The sequence below is a fragment of the Eleutherodactylus coqui genome, chromosome 11 (assembly GCF_035609145.1).
Source record: "Eleutherodactylus coqui strain aEleCoq1 chromosome 11, aEleCoq1.hap1, whole genome shotgun sequence".
NCBI lineage: Eukaryota > Metazoa > Chordata > Amphibia > Anura > Eleutherodactylidae > Eleutherodactylus > Eleutherodactylus coqui.
The window spans coordinates 127,522,996-127,546,783 of NC_089847.1; the positions used below are offsets into that span (position 1 = coordinate 127,522,996).

General features: G+C 46.3%; 1 protein-coding gene across 4 annotated transcripts in view; it reads right to left on the reverse strand.

The window, feature by feature from the left end:
* Positions 1 to 232: 232 nt before the first annotated feature.
* PRR5L (proline rich 5 like) overlaps positions 233 to 23,788 on the reverse strand; it is a 45,944-nt gene continuing 22,388 nt past the window's right edge. For 3 of the 4 annotated variants that reach the window (XM_066583488.1, XM_066583485.1, XM_066583486.1), the window contains exons 3-9: positions 23,348 to 23,428; positions 18,157 to 18,205; positions 16,032 to 16,089; positions 13,985 to 14,076; positions 12,422 to 12,562; positions 6,670 to 6,802; positions 233 to 1,010 (exon numbers count right to left, since the gene is read on the reverse strand). In XM_066583488.1, the coding sequence (XP_066439585.1) occupies positions 637 to 1,010; positions 6,670 to 6,802; positions 12,422 to 12,562; positions 13,985 to 14,076; positions 16,032 to 16,089; positions 18,157 to 18,205; positions 23,348 to 23,428 (928 nt within the window). In that variant the 3' untranslated portion in view covers positions 233 to 636. Of the gene's footprint in view, positions 1,011 to 6,669; positions 6,803 to 12,421; positions 12,563 to 13,984; positions 14,077 to 16,031; positions 16,090 to 18,156; positions 18,206 to 23,347; positions 23,445 to 23,788 lie in introns of all 4 variants that reach the window. The other variant, XM_066583489.1, reaches the window with a different exon arrangement.

The window sequence follows — 23,788 nt, forward strand, 5'->3', positions numbered from 1 at the left end:
CTGGTAAGTAATTTGGACCCACCTCCAACATGAGCCCACTTTTAGATTTCTTTTCCAGGGCCATTTTAAGTTCCCGGTCCACCCCAATAGACAGGGTGGTCACTAGGACTGCGATCCAAGGGCCTACCTAGTGCAAAGCTACAAAAATAAGTGAAGATACTTTTTTTTATATAAATAAAACTATATTTTCCAGTTTGATTTTCTACTTTCCTTCGAAAAGAGAAAAAAAAAAAAGACCTAAAAACTTTAATGTTTTGCAGAAACAAAAAAGGAAGCTTCATATCACGCCGGTTCCTTGGGCTATAGTCCAATTCAAACCCATTCCAGTTCCTTGCTGTTCATTCATTTGCCGCTTCCACCCATCCAGTGAGACGAAAACATGAACGTTTCCATAAAAACTCTAGAAAAAGTACCTTATCAAAACATCTACCATAAAAAGGTAAAAGTACCGTAAAAAAGCTATTTCTAAAGTTGCTGTTATTGCATTGAGCCCTTGCTAAGACATGGCGTGGTTAGTTCGTCACACGGTGGACCAGACATTGTTGAGTCCTCATCGGGATCCCAATATTGCAAGAAGTTATTTCCAATCTATATTATTGCCCAACTATGGTCTTCACAAAGTTCCTGGGGTTCCTGTCAGCTGGCGGAGGGGCAGTTGTGTTCGGACCCGTCCTGGAGATCAGTACCGAGTAGCTCAGATGGAGCGTCCGCAATATTTGGTTCGCTGCTAAACTGTCGTTGGGTGAAACTGGGCTGCAGCAGTAGACACTGGTTGGAAAGCTCCGTCTCCTCGGATCGGGGATGCATGATGGAGGCCATCGCCAAAAGTTGGATGTCCGTTTGAACGTTGGCTACTGTGTGTCTCCTGATGCTTCCACATTTTTCCAAATATGCCTCCCCCTCCTGCTCCGTGAGTGGGGAAAGACAGCGCTCTACCGGAAGGGACGTACCGCCAAATGGCGTGTAGGGCGCACTGTCCAATCTTAGATGACCTTTAGGGAAGCGATGGTCTGTGAGAGAGAAAGAATATGGAAAGAGTTAGCATGGAGCATATGGCCAACATCAACTTCTCTTCTTTAACAGAATCAGGGTATTGATGAGGAATAATTAAAATCTGTTCAGGTTTATAAAACAGGACACAACTACGTCATAGAACACGGTACAATTATGTAGTAATCCATTCAGGTTGTGAGACATGACACAATTATGTCGCTCTGCATTAGGGAAGGTCGTAGTGTGTTATACAATATGGCACAAGATGCTCCATCAATACCTTGATTCTGTTAAAAAAGTGAACACAGTAATAGATATTCTTTATTAACGTCCCTGATATCCCCCCTACTGGAAATAAGTACGCCCTTAGTACACTACCCTGTCAGTTCACGGGACATTAACATATGTGATGCCCCTTAATATGACGTCATCACGTGATATTCTTAAAGCCGACTCTAGATGTTATTATGCCATGTCATATCACAATACCCACGTCTTCCGAGCCTATAGTAGGCACTCCGGCGCATATACTGTCATAATCTACTAATAGCGTTTCATATTATATATATATATATATACACACACACATAGGACATCATGTGTCACGCTCTATCTTTGATGTCATCACACACGCCCCTTCACTCCTTATGCGTTTAGCGGTGACACGCACCGTTGCGTTCCACTGAAGTCAGTGGAAGTGATGCCAATCAGACCGGAAAGCGCGCCATCACCGAGACGCCGACATCAAACGGAAAGGTCACACATACTAGGGGAGGTAATTTGTTTGAGCGAGTAGTGCCTTAGCCGAGTATCTCCCCGCTCGTCTCTAAAGATTCGGGGGCGGCGCAGGTGACAGATGAGTTGTGGCGGGGAGCAGGGGGAGCGGGGGGGGGGGGGGGGGGGGAGAGAGGGAGAGAGAGATCTCCCCTCCGTTCCTCCCCGCTCTCCCCCGCCGCTCCCCAGCCGCCGCCGGCCCCCGAATCTTTAGAGACGAGCGGGGAGATACTCGGCTAAGGCACTACTCGCTCATCTCTAGTCCCTATATATATATTCCATATTGTCTGTAAGATTTTATACTTGATAAAGACTTCTTAGAAGGCAGAAACGCGTTGTAAATACTTTTAATAAACCCACTGGATATCATTTTGGCATCTCCCTATTCTGATCTGTACTACACGCTTTCCGGGATTCAAGGGGTGCCGCGGACCAGGCAACCCTACAAAAGTATTCATATCCTACTGCTGGAGCGACGAGAGGCTTTTTTCCTTCTCCTTCATTAAGCATTTCTTTCTCTGGTATATGTATACCTAGCATTACCTCCCAACGCTCTCCCTCCGGGATGTTGGCGAGACCAGCACCACTGGATTTTTAATTGGATCGCATCTACTGTAACAAGACATCATGGTCTGCTACTTGCCTACCAGGATCCTTGATGTTGCGAGACACTTGGCCGGTCCCGTCACGTCCGGGTGAGTCATACACCTTATTGCACCATAATACTACCCTCAACCGTTGGAGCGCTATCATTCACAGGAGGGGCATAGGGACAACTCTGTGAATACCCTTAAGTAACGCAGTCAGAGCTCTGACCTGTACCCAATCGAACATCTCTGGAGAGACTTGAAAATAGCTGTCCATAGACGGCCCCCATCCAACCTGACAGAGGGCAGAAAATCTCCAAATCCTGGTGTGCAAACCTTGTGGTATCCTACATAAGACCACCGGAGGCTGGAATCACTGCCAAACGTGCTTCAACTGAGTACGGAGTACGGGGTGTGAATACTTCTGTCAATGCAAAGGCTTTGTAATATATATATTTTTTTTTAAGAAAAACCAACATTCTGTTGTCACTTCTCCATCATGGGGTATTGAGTGCAGAATGATGGGGGAAAACGTCACTTTTTTATGTTGTGTCTTGTGTAAATTTTTAAAAAAGGTGAAGGGGGTCTGAAGACTTTCCAAATGCATTGTGTGCATGCAGAGAGGTTTTCATAGTCATTCATTGCCTCCCTACTGCTCTGCTTAATGGTCTCCAACCGGTAACGGGGGAAGCGAAGTATTACACAGTGCCCATTAAACTCAATGGGTTGTTTATGTAATGCAGGACAAGACAAGTCCTCTAGAGCAAAGGAGCAAGGGGTTCTCTGGGTATTCCCATCCCCATACTAGGCCATAAACGCCATGTAATTGTACATCCTATAGCATTTAGGGGTTAAAGGTCACCGCCCCCTTAATGGGGTTGTAGCAGAATAGACTTACTATAGGATAGGTGATAAAAGTTTGATCGGTTGGGGTTTTAGCCGCGAGACCCCGCTGATCAGACTTCTCACCTATCCTATGGACCGCTGCTAAGAGTCTACTAGAGTCTGCTACAACCCCTTTAAGGTGCAGGAGTTGTGATACCATCCTAATTAGTCATAAAGCATAATGATCGAGAAATGCAATGCTTCTCCCGTGTCGAATTCCCTCCCAGAAGTGTTGATGATGGCAGCTAATTGGTATGCGCCCCCTGCGCCTTGTTTCCACAGCTGCCTAGGAGAGTGGGCCGCGTGTTCAAATAATAAAGCTAAGGATTCTGGGTAAGCCCACCAAACAAACGAGACGCCTGCTGCTCCTCCTCGCACCTCCTCTGCAGACTTGAACACTAGACGCTATGATCAGAGTCATTTTCTTGGCACCGATTAATCACGCAGCTGCTGGATTTTCATGTGTCTATTCACTGCGGCCGCGGTTCACTTCATGTATCACAGCCGGCCGGAAGCCAAAGTGCTGAGGACACGTCTGAACGGAGGCCAACAAGCACGTCATCCTAGGGTATTCATGAGGCGGACGCGGATTTTAAGGGCTTTTCCGGGACTTAAAAAAAAAGTTAAATGGCCTAAAAAAAAAAGAGAGTGAATAAAAATTGAATATTCCCCAATTCCGGACGCTCTGAGTCCAGCGCTGTAGCTCCGGTGCCCGCTGCACAGAACCCAGAGGATGCGGCGGGCGGTCATACCGTACCTTGTGAGCTCTCAGCCACTCACAGGCTTCAGTGGCCATAGAAGAATCACCGCTAAAGCCTGTGATTGGCCGAGTGGTCCATTTCACAGTGAATGGCACAAAACTGCCCCCAGCTGGTGTGTGGCGGGCACCGGAGCTGCAGCGCTGGACGGAGAACAGCCGGGATAGGAGAGTATTCCATTTCTTTATTGATTTTAAGGCCATTTAGCTTCCAAGTTCCAACCTCCCAACATTCCCTGCTGGATCAGTGTCTGCGCCAAGCTTGCTCTGGTGGTTTGCATTCTGGGCAGTCTTTATCGCAGGCTCTCGGCAGTCATGTGATGTAGGGAGCGTTAAGGCTTTGTTCTCACAGGGTGGATTTGCAGCTCATTTTCTGTGCAGACTCCAGAATTATGCAGCAAACTGCAGCGCTATTAGCTAAAGGGGTTTTTAAACAGGTTTAGATTTCAGGACCTTCTGCAAGGGCAAAAATCTGCAGCACGTCCAAAAGATTACTGTTATATCTGTGGTCAAATGTGCACAGATTGCAAATGCAGGTGTGTGAACATGGCCTGACCGCACTGCAACCCAGAGAAGCTTGCTGACGGTTACACATAACAATGGGCAAGAATGGTAAATGCAGCTCTGGGGTATAATACAGGATGTAACGCAGGAGCAGTACAGGATACGTAATGTATGTACACAGTGACTCCACCAGCAGAATAGTGAGTGCAGCTCTGGAGTATAATACAGGATGTAACTCAGGAGCAGTACATGATAAGTAATGTATGTACACAGTGACTCCACCAGCAGAATAGTGAGTGCAGCTCTGGAGTATAATACGGGATGTAACTCAGGATCAGTACAGGATAAGTAATGTATGTACACAGTGACTCCACCAGCAGAATAGTGAGTGCAGCTCCGAAGTATAACACAGGATAAGTAATGTATGTACACAGTGACTCCACCAGCAGAATAGTGAGTGCAGCTCTGGAGTATAATACAGGATGTAACTCAGGATCAGTACAGGATAAGTAATGTATGTACACAGTGACACCACCAGCAGAATAGTGAGTGCAGCTCTGGGGTATAATACAGGATGTAACTCAGGATCACTACAGGATAAGTAATGTATGTACACAGTGACTCCACCAGCAGAATAGTGAGGTCAGCTCTGGGGTATAATACAGGATGTAACTCAGGATCACTACAGGATAAGTGATGTATGTACACAGTGACTCCACCAGCAGAATAGTGAGGTCAGCTCTGGGGTATAATACAGGATGTAACTCAGGATCACTACAGGATAAGTGATGTATGTACACAGTGACTCCACCAGCAGGATAGTGAGTGCAGCTCTGGAGTATAATACAGGATGTAACTCAGGAGCAGTACAGGATAAGTAATGTATGTACACAGTGACGCCACCAGCAGGATAGTGAGTGCAGCTCTGGAGTATAATACAGGATGTAACGCAGGAGCAGTACAGGATATGCAATCTATGTACACAGTGACTCCACCAGCAGAATAATGAGTGCAGCTCTGAAGTATAATACAGGATATAACTCCGAATCAGTACAGGATCTGCTTCACCAGCAGAATAGTGAGTGCAGCTCTGGAGTATAATACAGGATGTAACTCAGGAGCAGTACAGGATAAGTAATGTATGTACACAGTGACTCCACCAGCAGAATAGTGAGTGCAGCTCTGGAGTATAATACAGGATGGCACTCAGGATCAGTACAGGATAAGTAATGTATGTACACAATGACTCCACCAGCAGAATAGTGAGTGCAGCTCTGGGGAATAATACAGGATATAACTATGGATCAGTAGAAGAACTCAAGTTTTTGTGGTCAGAAATTCTATATGTGAACTCCAATATGGTGATCAAGGTGGATATTAGCTTTATATTGATTAGCTCAACTAGTGCCACTTTTAGGCTTTGTTGGGTGCCTAATGTACAGAAAAAGTAAATTGGAGGCTTAAGGAGGCATAATAAAGGCCACCATGTATTTCTACGGAAGCCCTGTACAAAACGGAACCATAATACGTATTTGCATGAGCCTAAAAGGGATGATATGAGTGACTACATTCAACTAAATGTCCATCTATAGATGACCAGGAAAGTCTACGAATCTGATGTCATTCAGTAATATACGATCTCGTACTGCTGACGAGACGGCAATCGGGGGTTGGGAATTAATATTTGACTAAAGTTCCCTCCTAAATGATTCGGATTAGCAATTATACTGCAACATAAACATGGAAGTCTGCGACACAGGGTTAATGATCGGAACATAAGTAACTCAGCCGGCTTTCTTCCCACCCTCTGGAGGCTGAGAACACTACATATGGCCTGAGGGTATTCGGATCTGATCACAGAGTCAACGATTTGTAAGGCTTCAGAATAATTATTTTTTCTGGCTGAATTTGATCAATTGGTTGACGCCGATATAAAACGGGACTATCCCCAGGAAACCGGAATCAACCAAAGCTGCGAAATTACAACTCCCAGCCGGCTGTCAGATCATACTGGGGAGGTACTGCTGCATCAACCGAAGGACGACCGGTTGGAGACATCTAAAGTCCACCATGATGAATTACAGGACTCTAGCCCAAATCGTCTTCCCTTTATCTGGTTAGGTTAGTACTCATTGGGTTATGTCCAACCGTTCGAAGAGGTCATCTTACCAAGTATATAGGAAGGACTACAGTGGCTGTAACTCCTGTCTCCATAGGCCGCCAGATATGGGGATACCACCATTTTTACCAATTCTTCCAGCTTCAGGTAACCTTCGCTGGGTCCCGATGGCTCGTGGATACCCTAAAGAAAAAGAAGAACACGACATATCATCCTCTTGCTTCACATTCATTAACCGCTTATGCCCGTGTGAATTAGCCCTTAGGCATATACAATTAAAAAGGGGGGATTTCCATCTCAGCAAGTTATCCCCTATACACATAGCTTGCCGATCCGTAGGGATCCCCACTGAGTAATCGCACCCAGCGAGCCATGGAATTTTGACATCAATGATCACCCGCGCCATTCACTTCAACCGGACTGATAGATAAAGTTCAAGTTGCTGCAATCCCCCGCAATCCCACTGATGCGAATGCGACCGCTGGAGATTACCAAGTGGTTGAATTCTGCCATCTTCAGGACTTCCCATTGAAATGAATGGCGCGCATGCGCAGTCCCCATTGTTATGCTTCAGGGATGAGCAGGGTGAGGTGTTCTGAGTCCGAAATGCACATTCAATGCCTAAAAAGGGGTTTTCCATAACTAAACTATTGATGACCTATTCTCAGGATAGGTTATCCACAGGTAATCAGCAAGGCCCCGCTGATCAGGTCACTGAAGTCACATCGGTCCTCGGATGAGTGCCACGGCCACTTCAATCCGCACCAGGCACAGCGCCATACATTATATAGCAGCTCAATCCCATTCACTCCAAAGCGACTGAGCGGGTCTCAGGATGTGACTGATGATCTTGAAGTTACATGCCTAAAAAGAGGCCATGGTTCTCACCTGAGTACCACAGCCTGTACAGTCAAGTGATCGGCGGGGATCGTAAGAGGCGGAGCCCTACTGATCAGATATCGATGATCTATCCTGAGGATAGGTTATCAATATTTTTGTAATGGAAATCCCTTTAAAATGCCCATCTGAAGGATAAAAACTGCACTTTTAGGACTCTGACTTCTTGTTTCAATGAGTTAGAGAGGCAGGAAAGTGTCACATGACCCCACTCAATGCAGTTGAATGGCTAAGGGGACACTTTTTTGCTTTCAAGGAGTCCAAAAAAGAGCTAAGTTTTTGTACTCTCAGAGCCCAAGGCATAGCTATAGTGGGTGCAAAGGCAATCACACATGGCCCTTGTGCCTGAGAAGAGCTCAGTGAATAAATACCGTACCAGAACCAAGCTCATATCATAAATACAGCACCAGAGCCAAGCCTAGGACATAAATACAGTGCCAATATCAAACTCCTAATATAAATACAGGACCAGAACCAAGCTTAGTACATCGATACAGCATGAGAATCAAGCTCATAACCTAATACAGCACCAGAATCAAGCTCATAACATAATACAGCACCAGAACCAAGCTTAGTACATACAATACCAGAAGCAAGCTCATACATTCAGTAACAGAATTAAATGATTGTGTTGTGGGGTGCCAATGGACTGACAGCAGTGCCTGAGAACATCAGAGCAGAGGAACACAAAGCCAGGGGGAGCTCCACAAGACGCAAATGAAAACTATATTCTAGCCAGGTGAACCTAAGGAAGGAGTAATCGCCTAAAAGCTTGTGACCAGCGCCCAGTGCCAACCCACGAGTCACACATAGCTAAGACTGGCATTGGTTACAGATTTGCCTTAGGGCCCGGGAGCTTCAGGTTACACCTCCGTGCAGTTGCATTAAGTGTCTCTGACTAGTTCAGCTTTGTACAGGCGCTCTAATCTAGTGATGCAGACAAGTTCCCTTTAAATAATGGCTGAAGATCATTATCCAGTTCTCAGCTTCCAGCAACGAGCGGAGCCGACCGTGTTCCATGTGTTATTTATGAGGCTGAGCCTTTGTCATTGGGATCTATACCGTGATGCTGTAATATGATTGTCGTGAGCCTTTTCATTCCCCTTTGCATTCATTTTCCGATGTCACTTTCATTCGTTCCGGCTTCTTATGACCCTTTTTGTTATTTTCTACCAAAAGATTAAGCAACACGATTACATGACCCAGAAAAATCGAACAATCCTGTTGTGACACGGCCTCTTATATAGCACTAATGAGTTACCAAGTAAGAAAGTATAAATAGATAATGGATGGCCAGGTCACGGGGTCACGGATACAATCCTGCGGCTAAATCCAAGCTTATACCAAGATCACCCGCGCAATATTTAACCCCATTAGTGAGTTAGAGAAGAAGTGGGCATTCAGGACCCTTTATCAGTCACCCAGAACGGAGATCAAAGAGCATCTTTCTCTCTGGAGGACTCGGAATGCAGCAGGATTATACAGACAGCCCATTGATTCCAGTAGGAATTGTGTAATACCTCATTTCTCCTCTGGCGGCACTGTAGGAAAATTGAATACTTGCTGCCCGATTCTCACACAGCTGATCACTAGTTGCCTTTGCAGCAGGGCTACTGCTGATCTGCTTATTTCCAAGAGATTCTAATTACAAATGGCAAAATATAATCAAGAGTCCATTATGTATTTTTGAGGTTATGCTTTTAGTCTTCCCCGCCCCCCCTGTCCCCCCTTTGTCGCTATGAAACAGGTAGTTTTAAAAAGATGCAAACTCATCATTATCTTTGTTGCTAGCTAGGAGGCAGTTTGCTGAAACAGAAACCTTCCCTCTGTAAGCCAAACCAGCCATATTAAATCCTGCCCCTTTTCTGTAAGCTCCACCCTATAATGGGCTGTCCTAAGAAAGAGTATATAGTAGATTTTCTGCTTCAATTTTTTCCATTAATGTCTTTTTAGGTCATTCAAAAGGGATTGTGCTAAAAGGGCATCTCCCAATTCATATGCCCTTATTAGGGCATAGGAACATCATAGAGGGAGGTCTTAAATTCAGGACCGCCTTCTATGGCCAGAACGGAGAGTCGCTCTGTGAGAGTCACTCCCATCCTTGTAATTATAGGATGGCCATTGATGTGAACAGTCCTGCTGTATGTTGGGGAACCAGGGGCAGGACCGAGGGCGATCAACTGACCACCCTATAACCTGCATGTTGAAACTAGCTGTGCATGTTGGTCCAACTATTCTAAAGCGGTTTTCTAGGCAGCGCCCACTATCGATGCCAGAATTCACCGGGGTCGGAGTGGAAGCTGCTTGGCATCGACAGTGAGCGCTGCCTGGAAAACACTTTTTTTTTGCTTAGAAACACGGGAAAAGAAAGTCACAGCAAAACCTAAAGGATACATCAAAATATATGAAAATACGAAAAGATAAATAATTTTTATTGAATATACAAAATATAAGAGGAAAAGAGAAAAAAAAAAAAAAATAAACACAAAACCGCCATCAGGAGATATTTATATGCGCAGTCCCTCCTGTCTTGGGACCGAATTTTGCCCAGAAACCGGAGAGTCACTTTAATAAAGGTTACTTGGTGTTTTCAGATAACTTTTGGCTGTTCACATACTTTAATGTGTTGCTTTTTGTCGGATCAGTCCCCGTTTGCCCTACAATATATAGTGCTGCCTAGCCCACTGCTACCTAATAGACAGATGAAAGGGAGTAAAACACGACTGCATGATCCGACTACACAGAGCTTGTAGTCTGTTACCATGGAGACACAGAGGTCTGCATAGGAACTAAATACACAACTTGGTGAGGTACTCTTAAAAGGGGTGTTCTAGGCACAAAAATACTATTGATGAACTGTCCGTAGGCCGGCGCCTACACTTACAAACGCTGGCCACTACACAAGGGCCGGAGGAGCAGCTGCTGTATCGGTGCTGACAGCGTGCGCCCGCCCAGCTGAACGTCCGGGTTCCCGAGTGGGAAAGCAAATGCAAACCCCCTTGATAAATACAAGGATGGCCCTGAACGTGCCACAAGACCCAGGCAGAGGGGGGTAAGGCATTCTTTATAAATCCCACAGAGGCCACAAATTATTACTGTTCTTGATATTCGCATCCAACAACTTTTATCATCAAAGTCGTTTATTTTTCTTTTTAACACAAAAATTCCTTCTAGACACAATTGTATCCATAACAGGGGCCGCGTCACATCCCAGAGCGGGAAGACAACCGCGCCGCAGCCAAGTCACACCAGCTAAACATCAGACCCATACTAAAAATATACTTTACAAGTTCAACAGGTTCCGCAGCAGAAAACTCAATATTACTTTGGCCGAAAAACAGAAAATTCCTTAAAGAGTTGAGTGCGATGTAAAAGGGGCCACGAGCCCCTCAACTAGTCACTAAGGAGTATCTGCATGAGCAAAAGGAGTTTGCCTGTGAACAGTGCTTACAGCCTGTATTGTAGTCCACAGTTCATATCACGCAGCACCCCCTGCTGGTCCAGTGTCTGCACAGAGATGGTTCTGGTGATTTGCCTTCTGGGAAGTGTTATATTTACAACAAGCACCGTATAACAATCTGATCTGGTAGAACTAATTGTCCCTGCATTACAGGAACTCGTCAAAGTTATGGGGTGTCCGTAGACAAGTTTGCTAGTTATTTCCAATAGCAACCAGCTGCGCTGTGAGTGCAGCTCTGGAGTATAATACAGGATGTAACTCAGGATCAGTACAGGATAAGTAATGTATGTACACAGTGACTCTACCAGCAGAATAGTGAGTGCAGCTCTGGAGTATAATACAGGATGTAACTCAGGATCAGTACAGGATAAGTAATGTATGTACACAGTGACTGCACCAGCAGAATAGTGAGTGCAGCTCTGGAGTATAATACAGGATGTAACTCAGGAGCAGTACAGGATAACTAATGTATGTGCACCGTGACTCCAGTTGCAGAATAGTGAGTGCAGCTCTGGAGTATAATATAGGATATAACTCAGGAGCAGTACAGGATAAGTAATGTATGTACACAGTGACTGCACCAGCAGAATAGTGAGCGCAGCTCTGGGGTATAATACAGGATGTAACTCAGGATCAGTACAGGATAAGTAATGTATATACACATTAACTCCTCCAGCAGAATAGTGAGTGCAGCTCTGGAGTATAATATAGGATGTAACCCAGGAGCAGTACAGGATAAGTAATGTATGTACACAGTGACTGCACCAGCAGAATAGTGAGCGCAGCTCTGGGGTATAATACAGGATGTAACTCAGGATCAGTACAGGATAAGTAATGTATATACACATTAACTCCTCCAGCAGAATAGTGAGTGCAGCTCTGGAGTATAATCTAGTATTTAACTCAGGACTAGTATTCTACGTACAAAGTGGAGCTGCATTCAGTATTCTGATGATGCAGTCAGAGTATAGTACAGGCTGGAACTTAGGAGGAATAGAAGATATAACTATTCACATTTCAAGAAGGGGCACCTTAATGGAGACTGGGTCATATATGGGAATTCCAGCATGTAGGACCCAGGACCTGCTCTGGGCTCAGTGGGTAACCATTAATCCTGGTGAATCCTTGGATCTACGTACTAGTAAGAGTCATTGTCCGCTACAGGTACCAGTACTGGGAAGAAGGTAAGCTCTTCCTGCTCCCCATGTGACGTTGCCAGATAAAGGGGTATGAAAACTTTTGCAATCCATTTTTATTGCTCCAGTGCATTTAGAATGAAGCAACTAAGCCAACCGTCTCCGTGTTCACAGCTCCTGCGCAGACCTATGTGTCCAAACTGTGCCATAACACACGACTGCCGGCTCGGGCTACACACGGGGTCTGTGATTATCATGGAGGTACATTGGAACTGTGTACCCAGAATGACAGAATCAGACTTGTCCTACCTGGAGAACCAGCAGCATCTGTAGGATGGGAGGTGGGACTGGCGACTGTATCAACGGCAGCGTTCTGTCCAGGTTCACTCTTAACAGGACCGCGTCCCTGAAGCCGAGGAGAGCGATCTGACGAATAGTAAGCTCCTGGCCCTGCGATACAAGGAAACACATGCAATAGGCTTTGACATGGAAGAACATCTCGGTTTGGGGTCTACACATGTTCTAAGAGAAGAGTACAACCCGGGACCTAAAAACGATATGGTGTTAGAAGGTGGAGGCGTAAGACGGACACATCTGCATTTTGGCGGCTCTACTGAACTTAGAGGAGTCTAGAGTCTCAGGGTGATCCAATCGTTCTTCAGCAAAACCGCAGGGGGCACTTGTTGGAACCATAAAAGGGGCACTAAAATTAGGTCCATGTGAACCACCCTGCAGCTACTTCTCCCTTGCCCCCTTCATCTCCCTCTGCCAAGACTTGGGGAACGCTTTAGCATACTGCGGCTGCTAATCGCTGATTCATTAGCGGACGTGAGCGGCTATTAAGCTGCAGTCACAAGGAGGCATATGATTTAATGTTAATTAATAACCAGGAGGTCCACACGTAGGGGAAGTAATGAGGCCGAGGTATAGAGCTAATGTGCGAGCTTCCATCCCATCTGGATTTTCCACATTATTAAGCACAGACTACCTTATTAGACCCCATCTAGTGGCGCGTGGGACTCCTTTGGCCTTCAGAACTGCAGCAGTTTCTCGTAGCGTAGATTCCACTAGATATTGAAGTCATTCTGATAAAATATCGGCCCCTGCGGACAGGAAGCTTCTTGTAGTTGCTGCAGATTAGATGGCGGTGCTGACATGTTCTGACCAGCTGACAGGAAGGGGTCAGCGATTCATGCTGCTTGTGCCAAATTCTGACCTCCCATCAGCACAGAAATCTGGATCCATCTGACCAGGAGATGTTTTTTTGCTGCTCGGTGATACAATTTTTGTGCCCTTTTCCCCGCTGGAGTCCCGTCTTTCTGTTTCTCTTAGACACAGTGGCGCTGAAACTGGTTGCCTGCTGTTATAGCCCATCCATGCTGAGGAATGGCAAGTTCAGACATGTTAGTTGGAGCTCCAATATTATATTCAACTGCAATTTCCTTGCCTGTGTAGCATCTGCTGCTCAGAACAACTCCTGACATCCTCCTCTGACCCCTTTCGGTGACCAGTTGTTTGCATCCACAGGATCGCCCTTTGCTGAATGTTTTCCTCCACCTCGCCATTCTCGCTATACTCTCCACAACGTTACATGACAAAACCCCTTGGTTGGCAGTGACATCCCGGCCCGGCTAGTCCAGCACCGATGACCCGGCCTCGTTGGACGTCTCTCCAATCGCTGGATTCTCCATCTAATGTGGATTTACCCTGAAATTGATCCACGGAAAACTTGTCATGTGATTTTATGCTGCCTTCCGGGGTCACGGGAGAATTACCATACAAGGAAGCGCCAATTGTGAAAGGGCCGGGAGCTCTAATAAAAGGGGCGGTCAGTATACTGTAACTCACTATACAGCATATTCAGGGTAATACCTGGACAGGATAAAATATGGCCTGGAGTGTCGGCAGGATTTCGGTGAAGAAATGATCCCACAATTCGGAAAGAATCAATACGCGGTTTTCACCTGCATGGAAACATAAAACGTATAACGGTCCAATCACGTCCCATCACTGATACAGCAGTATATATGGTACCAAAGACAGAAAACGGTTGTAAAAAAGGACATGTTCAGAGAGCGGAATTCAACGACAATCCAGCACCGCACCTCCCGGTACACAAACGACCAACACCTAACTTCTGCAGCCAATCAGAGGGGATAGTGGTCATATGCCAATCTCTTAGCATCATGACTGCCAACATCAGGTGGTAGATGTTCAGAAACAAAAGACCGCGAGGACCATGGAAGCTGCAGCGGTGGAGGAGTATGGCGGGTTTTATTGTTCTAACACATTTGCAGTCAAGCCCTTTGAAAGTGGTATGCCGGGCATTTACTATTGATAACCTGTGTCATGATAGTCATGGTCCACCGCTCAAGATCCTTGCTGATCAGCTGATCCTCTGGCCGTTGGTACAACTAGATGTCCACATCGGTGGTCAGGGACAGAAATGCTTTGCTCCCATTGATTTCAATTACACTTTTGGCCCTGAGCACCGATGTGAACGTCAGACCCTGCGGCACTAACAGCAGGTTGAAGATTCAGCTGATCAGCAAGGGTCCCGATCGGTGGACCCCTGTTGATCAACTATTGATAACTCTTCAAAAAAACCATTAATGCATGCCAAGAAAGTGGCATATTGCAGACATGGTGGCAGGTGGCAGGTGAGCCGTTAGTATGTAGTATAATCCACACCAGGTGACCCAGTGGCGTCTATAAGTGTGCTTTGCCAAGAGGTGTGCCAAGTGCTGACTCTACACTAGTGGACTGTGTCAAATCTAACAAACTCAACAGAAGCTGAGTAATCGCCAGTGTGATATAGAGATACTGATAAAAGGGTCCCCCAACTATCCATAGCAACTTGCCGCTCAGGATACTGGGAAAGATGAATTCAATGTTCTCATCTCTTCTTCCTCCCTCACATCCGAGAGGCCTCCGATAAGGCAGTAAGGTTAGCTAGTGACAGGAGGATGTTAATTGACCCCCCTGCCAGTGAGGCTTATCACCTGGGGTAGTTCCCCCAGACCCCATGTCACCGAAAGCCAGATTAATGGAGAATCTTTTAATCGGGGTTATTAGTCATGCGAAGGTCGTATCCCGATAGGAGTTATATTTTTGGAATTGGGCGGGCCAGATGAATGAAACGCATCAAGACACATTGAGGTCCAAATCCCATAACATCCCAAGTAGTGTATCCGCGTACCCGGTTATAATTTTCGTGTCATGTTTGAGGTCGCTGAATAGATAAAATCATGCCCAGAAATATGCCGAGATACGGGGAATTAAGATTTTCCACAAGGGATGCATGACCCAACCCCAACCCTCCTGAATGACATCAAAGGGGGAAGGAGTGTTCTGAGGGATCCTTTATAATTCGGGGCTCCACAAAACACGGTTGCCAGACCACGGAGGTATACTGTGGCATATGGACCCATACTGCTATTTATTAGTCAAGCCTGGCCCATTTTAAAACGAACCATAACTCCGAAGATTGTGTTCAGAATTCATAGCCTGGGTCCCAGCTTCACTTAACAGCTGGTGGTGGCAGTCTGTGTATGTATGGGTATTGCAGGGTGCTGGGCCGAGCAGGGCAGGGGGTGATCTAAGCTTTCGGTCTGCATGTGTTCAGGAGCTGGGAAAGCTGGGTACAGATCCAACTGTATTCTAAGGACTCCACACTTGTCATCCTGCTAGAGTGATCAATCGAGGCTCTGCTGTGACAAGCAGTCATAGCGCTCGGAACAGTCCATCTGTGGCAAATCAGTGATAGAGGCGGGATCGGTTGGGGTCCCCCCCTCACCCATCCGTGACACCAAGGCCAGTAATATGGGAGGTTTACATATCACTGTGAATGGGGTCTTGTGGTTCACGGTGAATGACCTTGCCCAGTGCCCGCTCTGCTGGTGGGGTCAGGAGCTCTCACCTTCGTACAGCTTGATTTTCTCCTCCATGAAGGCCAAGCCCTTTGCCAGCAGTTGATTCTACAAACACAAAGAATAGTTTGGGCTTCAGCACAGCAAGCAGAGGAGTCATTATGGACTGTCAGGCAAACATCTCCAGATCTGCAGCAGCGCTAGAAGCAAAACTGCTGGATCACCAGTAAACTGACATTTTTGAGTCGTCCTCTTATGTCTATTTTTAATATATCCCATCGGAAATGCTGCACCATCACCTGGTTGTCACATACCGGCTGTCTAGGTGCATTGCAGTCACTTCTACACAGTGCAGCCCCTTATCTGATACTTATCAGGCACTGTCTTGATTCTCTGCTCTGCTAACACTTTCATGATGCATTAGCACAGTTTCACATGACGAGCTAGAGCCTGTACCAACTCTGCCTGCTGGGAGGACATGCACTGCCATTATCTTCTCTATTCACCTGTGGTAGCAGTGCTATCTCTACGGATTTATTCACACCTGCAAAAATGCAGGGCATGCGCGTGGCAAAAAAAATAATAAATAAAATACAGTAAAATACGCACACAAGCGTGCAAAAACACAACGCCCATCATGTAAATATGCAGCACAAACGCGTACGTAAATACGCATACATCCGTGTGAAGCTAGCCTATGGAGAAACATTACCCCTCCTCACACTGACTGTGAAACCAAAAAGTAACTTAAAAGTGACATTTCCCCTTTAAATGGGTTTTCAGAATTAGAAGAGAAGATTGGTTAATTCCCGCCCCCCCCCCCCCCAGAAAGAGCGCCACCCCTTGCTGATGGGCTGTCTGGTACTGCAGCTTAGGGACAACAATCGTCTGAATAGTTGCTTAAAATGTCACCAAGCATATGAACAAAGTCTTGGGGGCATTTACATCGGCTGGATTTCATTTGTCGACTAGTTGGGGGCATGAAGCTCTTTGGCGGACATGCGTTTGACATTTCAACCCCTACCCAACACACGCTCATTAGTTGCCATGTCCACTGCAAAGCACAAATATGTGCGAGCGGTCTTCAAGTGGACACTTACTGATGCAAGAAGCCGCAGCACTGAGGGTCCCGGTGAAGATCAAACTGGCGGGACACTGAGGGTTCTTTATAAGACCAGCAGGGACTGCTCAGTCGAGGATCACTAGCATTTATTGGTTTTCGGGAACCAATCAGCTTTAAGTGGGAGGGAAAATGGTAAGAAAAAAAAAAGACGGAAGCCAATCAGCATTCGGTGGGAGGAGCACCATGAAAAAGTGCACACCTCCCTGCAAAGTTGTTGGCAAGTCTTTGAAAGACAAGGACTACCTGTTTACACCAGACGACAATTAAATGAACCAGCGACTATTTTTAGGTGACTTGAAATGAAGTGACTATTGAACCAATTCCTGCTCGTCCCCCGGTTGATACGGAACAATTGTTGCTTACATTTGCTCTATTAACCCTTTCCAATCCACCGTCTGACATCTTCCTACATTCTGATTGAAGCTTGTGCAGCTCCAATGTCGGAAGATGTCCAGCAGGGTATTCTTACTATAGATTGCCAGACACTTTGTTTTCGGGGGCCTTTCCGGCATGTCACATACCGCAGTACTGGCTCTAGCCAGCAGATGGCGCCATTGTATAATGGCAGAAAGAGAAAGCCCCCTAGGAAACCCTAAATACAAAATTGGATTGCAAAGGGTTAAGTGATTATTGGGATGACGGTTGTCCCCTGTAAAGCCATCCTTAGTCCTGCGGATGAGCTGCAGTACCAGACACAGCCCATCAATAAGAATGGCGCTGTTGCTAAAAAACAGAAAAGGAAGTCCATTTTTTTAGTTCTTTTTAATTTTGGACGACCCTCTTAAGTCAATTTTAAGATGCATTCACACGGGCGAGCGGGATATCTGTACGAGAAATGCAGACCAATATCGCACTTGTAAAGTTGCGCTGCTTAACGTTGGCTTCAGGTATAATGTCTCCCAAGTAACGTAACCCTGAAGTGAGGCACAGAACAGTCACTCGGTCTAAATTCATCACCGCTGGTAGACAGGAGAAGTCTACGGTGAGACGGCTGCATCTGCTGGGAAATTACAGGGTGAAACCCATCCGGTCTCGACGGCCTCCTGGCTTACCTGAAAGTAGTCAGTGATGAACGAGCCAAGTTCACTTTTCAGCAAGTGTCTGGAAAAAAAAATGGAGGTTATATATTAAGGAATGGCGCAGACCATGCTTTTGGAGTAAAAGGGAGTGCAGAAAAGGGGGCAACTATTACCGCCATATGTGTAGTTTTGTGGCTTGTGCCAAATTGGTGCCAACGTGGTGCATGCGTGCCAATGCAAAACTGGCAAAGGGACTTTGCTTCCACATGTCTTACAAAAATAAGGCCGCCGGCCAAGTTGTTCTCGGATTTTGACAACTGCTTTTCGTTAAAAGGGTCCCTAATAATAAGTTGATCACAAGGAGCTCTGCTTCTTAAAGGGGTTGTACCACAATCGACTTCTATGACCTATCCACAGGATAGGTGATAAGTCTGATCGGCGGGGGTCTCCTTGCTGAGATACTCATCAATCCCAAGGAGGGTAACCAGCATCCCCCTCTTCTCGTCGCTGCACTCCCCACAGTGATGTCAGACTGAACAGAGCAGCGGTCACGTGGGCATGACGCCCCTCCCATTCATTTTAATGGGTCTCTCGGAAACAGCCCCTCCATTCAATCTCCTCCTCACTCTTTGAGGGGGCGCAGGGTGTCAGCTGTATACTCTGTCCCGTGTGAAAGGTCCCTTAGACCTCCAGTGATCAGGTGTAATCTGTGAGGTTAACTGGCAGCAGGTGTTAAATTCCTCTGCAGTGCCCCCACAGGGCAAAAGCAGCATTACACTGTTCTCACTGAAATCAATGGGTTGACCATATAATGCATGAATCTGTCAGGCCTTCCAGATCAAGAGGCGTTCTTTGACCCCATTCTCAGGTCTGGTTAGAGGGGTTCCTTTAGGCCATGCTGGGATCTGTCCCTTTAAATGAAGCCAAAAATGTGTTCCGTCTAGATCCATGCCATTTCACTTTAAAATGCTGAGTGTTTTCTGTGGAAGCACAAAGCCTCCATTGTCCCCCGAATCTTCCTCCCTTGTTATCTTTCCGTTTTGCATAGAAGCCGAGCTCCAGCTCCAACCGCAGGAAACATGAGTTCACCCCTTCAACAATATCTCCTTTAACTCCTAACACATTGTTTGGACTGTAGTAAATAACAAGTTTGATTGAGGTCAACAGCTTTGTACTCCTTAAAAAGGAAAATTCCACCTTAAAACAAAAACAGGAAATTTGTATTTGAGATTATACACTGAATGGCCACTTTAGTAGAGACCCCAATCTAGCAGCCCATTTGACTCCTTTGGCCTTCAGAACAGCAATATCGGCCCCTGCGGACAGGAAACTTCATATAGTTGCTGCATATTAGGACCCCTTTTCGGCCCGCCCGCCTCCATTCACAGTAAGAAGGCAGTCGTTCTTAAGTGAGCAACTGCCTGTTTAGACGGGAGAATCAGTTTTCTGCATGCAGAAACAGAATGACGGACAAGCGAATACATTTTGCTTTGTCGTTCAGTCGGGGCGTGCCTTTACACTGAACGGTAATCATTCAGCTTCCTGCGGAAAGCAAAAATCTGAACGATCAGCTCGTGTAAAAGGGCACTTAGATGGAGGTGCAGACAGCTGATAAAAATGAGTTATTTATTCATGCTACGTGCGCCAAATTCTGGCCTTAGCATGGTGCAACAGAAATCTGGATCCATCTGACCAGTGATACAATTTTTGCACTTTTTTGCCCCCTGAAGTCTCACCCTTTTGTTTCTCTTAGACACAATGGTGCTGGAGCCGGTTGTCTGCTATTATAGCCCATCTGCGGTAAGGAATGGCGAGTTGTGCATTCGGACAAGTTAGTTGGATCTCCAGGGTTATATTTGGCTGCTCTGTTGGTCAGAACGATTCCCGACATCCTCCTCTGACCCCTTTCAGCAGCAAGTTGTTTCTGTTCACAAGATCCCCTTTGCTGGACGTTTTTCCTTGATCGCGCCATTCTCTGTATACTCCTTGTACCATTGAGACCCCGGCTAGTCTACACCGATGACTTGGCCTCGTTGGAAGTCACTCCGATCGCTGGATTTCCCAATTTAATGTGGATTCACACTGAAACTGATCCACGGAAAACTTGTCACGTGATTTTATGCTGCACTCCGGGGTCACGGGGAGAATGTCCATACCGGGAAACGTCAATTATGAGGGGGGGCGGGGGGGGTGGGCTCTAATAAAGGGGCCATTCACTCTATGTTATAGAAGTAAAGTCTATAGTTTAGTAATAAGTAAGTAGTGAAATCCCTGCTCGTTATACATGAAGCGCTTTATTGGCCATCTTCGTAGGCTGCAATTATCGTACTTTTCAATCGCGGCAGATGACATTGCGATAGCAACTGAGCGGTTACTATGGACAACAAGGACACGTTTTCCCGTGGCGCAGTAGTTGCATCTAAGGCCTATTGTATATGAAGATGTCTAATTAAATCTGATTAATTACAATTATATAAGCTGGGATGCTGTTTGGCGCTGGAGAGCTGCGCTGTAAGTCGTGGTGACAGGTGCATTAAGCTCGGGGGCTTTACAATCACATTCTGTCTACTGAAGATAATCTTTCTTGGCCGACAGTCTGAAGATGATTGAACCCGTTTCGACAGGTCCAGATTTTTCACAGACTGCCGGGCTGAGCGAGCTGCGAGCGCGGTGTGGAGTAGTAGTGTAATGTATAGGTTCTATGGCATCGGGTGTGAGATGATGAATTAAAGGGCGGCAGACTCATGTATTGGGGCTCATTCACAGCCGCGTCACGGATTCTGATTTCCAGTTCTGGCATTGGAGCCGAAAAACGGAAGTAATCCCTAGCTGAAAGGGATCTGTCCAATGATGGGACCAAACAGCGCAGAACAGACTTCATTGGCTTTAATGGGATCTGTTCACTTCTGTCATTGACCTCTGGCACCTTCCAGGACGATATAGTGCTGCCTCTCAATGGAACCTCTGGCATAGATGTCAATAAAGCTTTAAAAAGGGGCTTTCCAAGCAGCGCCGGCTGTCAGTGCCGATACACCGGGGTCAGAGTGGAAGCTGCCTGGAGAACACCTTGAAGAAAACTTAGTTGGTGCATCTGTGTCCAATTTTTTTATTATCTAAAGAATTTGCATATTTTATGTAAATTAGAGGCCTGATCCCTCCCGGCCAATCAGGTGGGGTTTAAACGTATTTATTTATTTAGTTTTTAATTAAATTTGTTTCCATTCCAACCCCGCCATTGGAGGATCATGACCATTGGTGGCCAATGGTATCAACAACCTTCCCCGACGGCCCCGCGTGGATACCGCTGGCAATCATGATCCTTTCTACACTTCAAGGACCACAAGAAGTAGATCCGCTACCACTTTCTGTTCATCCGTCTGATGAAGAGGCTTGAGCCTTGAAACGAGCGACATGCTGGTTTTGAATAAAGTTACTTCTTGCTCCTCTTATTTATATAGGAGTCACGCCTGAAAGGTCGCGCCAAAGTACTAGCGCTTCTTTCGTGATTTCGAACCTTTTAGAGACCGAGTGCCCAAATTGCAACCCAAAATTCACTTATTCATGGCAAAGTGCCAACACGGACATTAACATGAAACGATCATCGCTCAACGTTCGTTCAAGCGCCAATTTGTGTTTGAGCGATAATCACGCAGCGTAAATGCAAAAAAAAGCAAAACTGCGAACTGTCTGTTATTGCTGACTTTCAGGGCTTTAACTGATGGGTGCGAGCGTAAATACGCTTTGCCGCAGCAGAGTGTAGTTGGGTTTTTTGGGTTTTTTTTCATCTCGGACTTTTCAATCTCCGTACTAGTTTGAAGAAAAAAAAAAAAAAGCGTTAACGGGTAAAAATACCGCTAGTGAAAACAAAACCATTGACAATCGGGACGACATCACACACATCTGTTTAAGCCCTCAGTCAGCATAAAAACTAATTGCGGGATCGCTAGATTCTTATTACGTGTAAACGCTCCCTGCTCAGCGCTTCACATAGAAGGTGAAGCGCTGAGCGAGAAGCCCGCGATACAGAAGCGAAAAGGTCATTTACACGGGCCGATTGCTCAGAATTGTTCAAATTCCTGCGTTCTTGCATGGATTTGAGCGGGAGTCGTCCCATGTACTGAGCTGCGTGTCGTTTAGTGTACACAGCAATCATTCACTTCTGAACGACTGTCTGCTTACAGTAAATGGAGCCGGGGGGGGGGGACAGTACAGGACACACACGCTCCCCAGCCGGCCACCTCCATGCTGGCTGTGCTCTGAGTGATGCCAGCGATACTCACTGCAGTGTACCAGCACACGCCGAGCATCACTGGGGCGCAGGGTTGGGCATCGTTTGCCCCACAGCACGTCCAGGATAAATGGGGCAGACCTCTGTCTGTGTAAAAGCTCAGCATGAGCGCTAATGACTTTAGTGGTGACGTCAGCGCTCGTACAGTTGTTTACCTGATTGTCTATGCTGGGGCGACAGCGCATGTGCCCATAGAGACGGCTCCGAGTGCCCCCTTTGGCACACATGCCATAGGCTTGCCACCACTGTTATATACCGACACCGATATGACCTTCGGTCCCCGAGAACCCCGACGGACGTCTTCCAACATCGGAGCTGTACAGCCTTAAATCATAATGTCTTCAGAGGTCAGACAGTGGATTGGAAAGGGTTAAAGAAGTTGCGCAAAAACGTAAAAGAGGTTATAAAAACGTATCCCTTATCCACAGAATAGGGGATAACCGTATGACCGGTGGGAGTCAGACCGCTGCGATGCCTACCGATCCCTGAGTAAATGGAGTGGAGGTTGCGCAGGCACGTCATCACTCCATTCACTTCAATGACCGTGCTGGAGATAAAGTTCAAGTGCTTCAGCAATCTCCGGAGCGGTCACAGAAGTGAATGGAGCGGAGGCGCACCTGCTCTATTGACACAAGGACCGACCAGACCCCTGTTATTAGGGTTAATGGGGGTCCCAGCAGTCAGAGCCCCATCAATCATATCCTTTGGATAGAAGAGAACATTATAACTTGGCACAAACTTTTTAAAAGTTAGTGATGGCTTTATTACATCTGCATAGATTTGCGTGTTCTGGGTAATCATGTGACCTGTAACTAACACCTCAGTGCCGGAACAGAGAAAATGCAGCAGGTGCATGTGAGAAATGTCATACGTGTGATCACGCGGTCATGTTGGGGGTGCTGACCTCGCTCGCAGCTGGGCTCCTCTTTACCGTACCTGATGTTCTCGTTGAGGGAGTAGAGCTCGTTAGCTTGCAGGCCTCCTCCTTTGAACACGTTGATAACGGCGTTCTGCACGCTGAGGAAGAAAACCACTAAACATTCAGTATGTGACATCTGTCCCAGAACAGCTGGGTGGCGCAAAAGGCAAAATGTGGTGACAAATAAAAACAAGCAACTAACAACATATACCAAAAAAACATTAAAAAAAATTGCAGCTTATCAAAGCAACACCCCCCCCTCATTAAAATGTAAAGGGGCTGTCCATGATTAGAACAAAAAGGTCTACATTTTCCCAGTCTTGCTCATGAACCGTTTAGTATTGCAGTTCAATCTGGTAGAAGCAGATGTTCAATTCCCCTACAGCGCCTCCGCAGGGAAAATGAAGCATTACACGATTTCCATTGAGAGCAATGGGCTATCTGGGTAACGCTCGTTC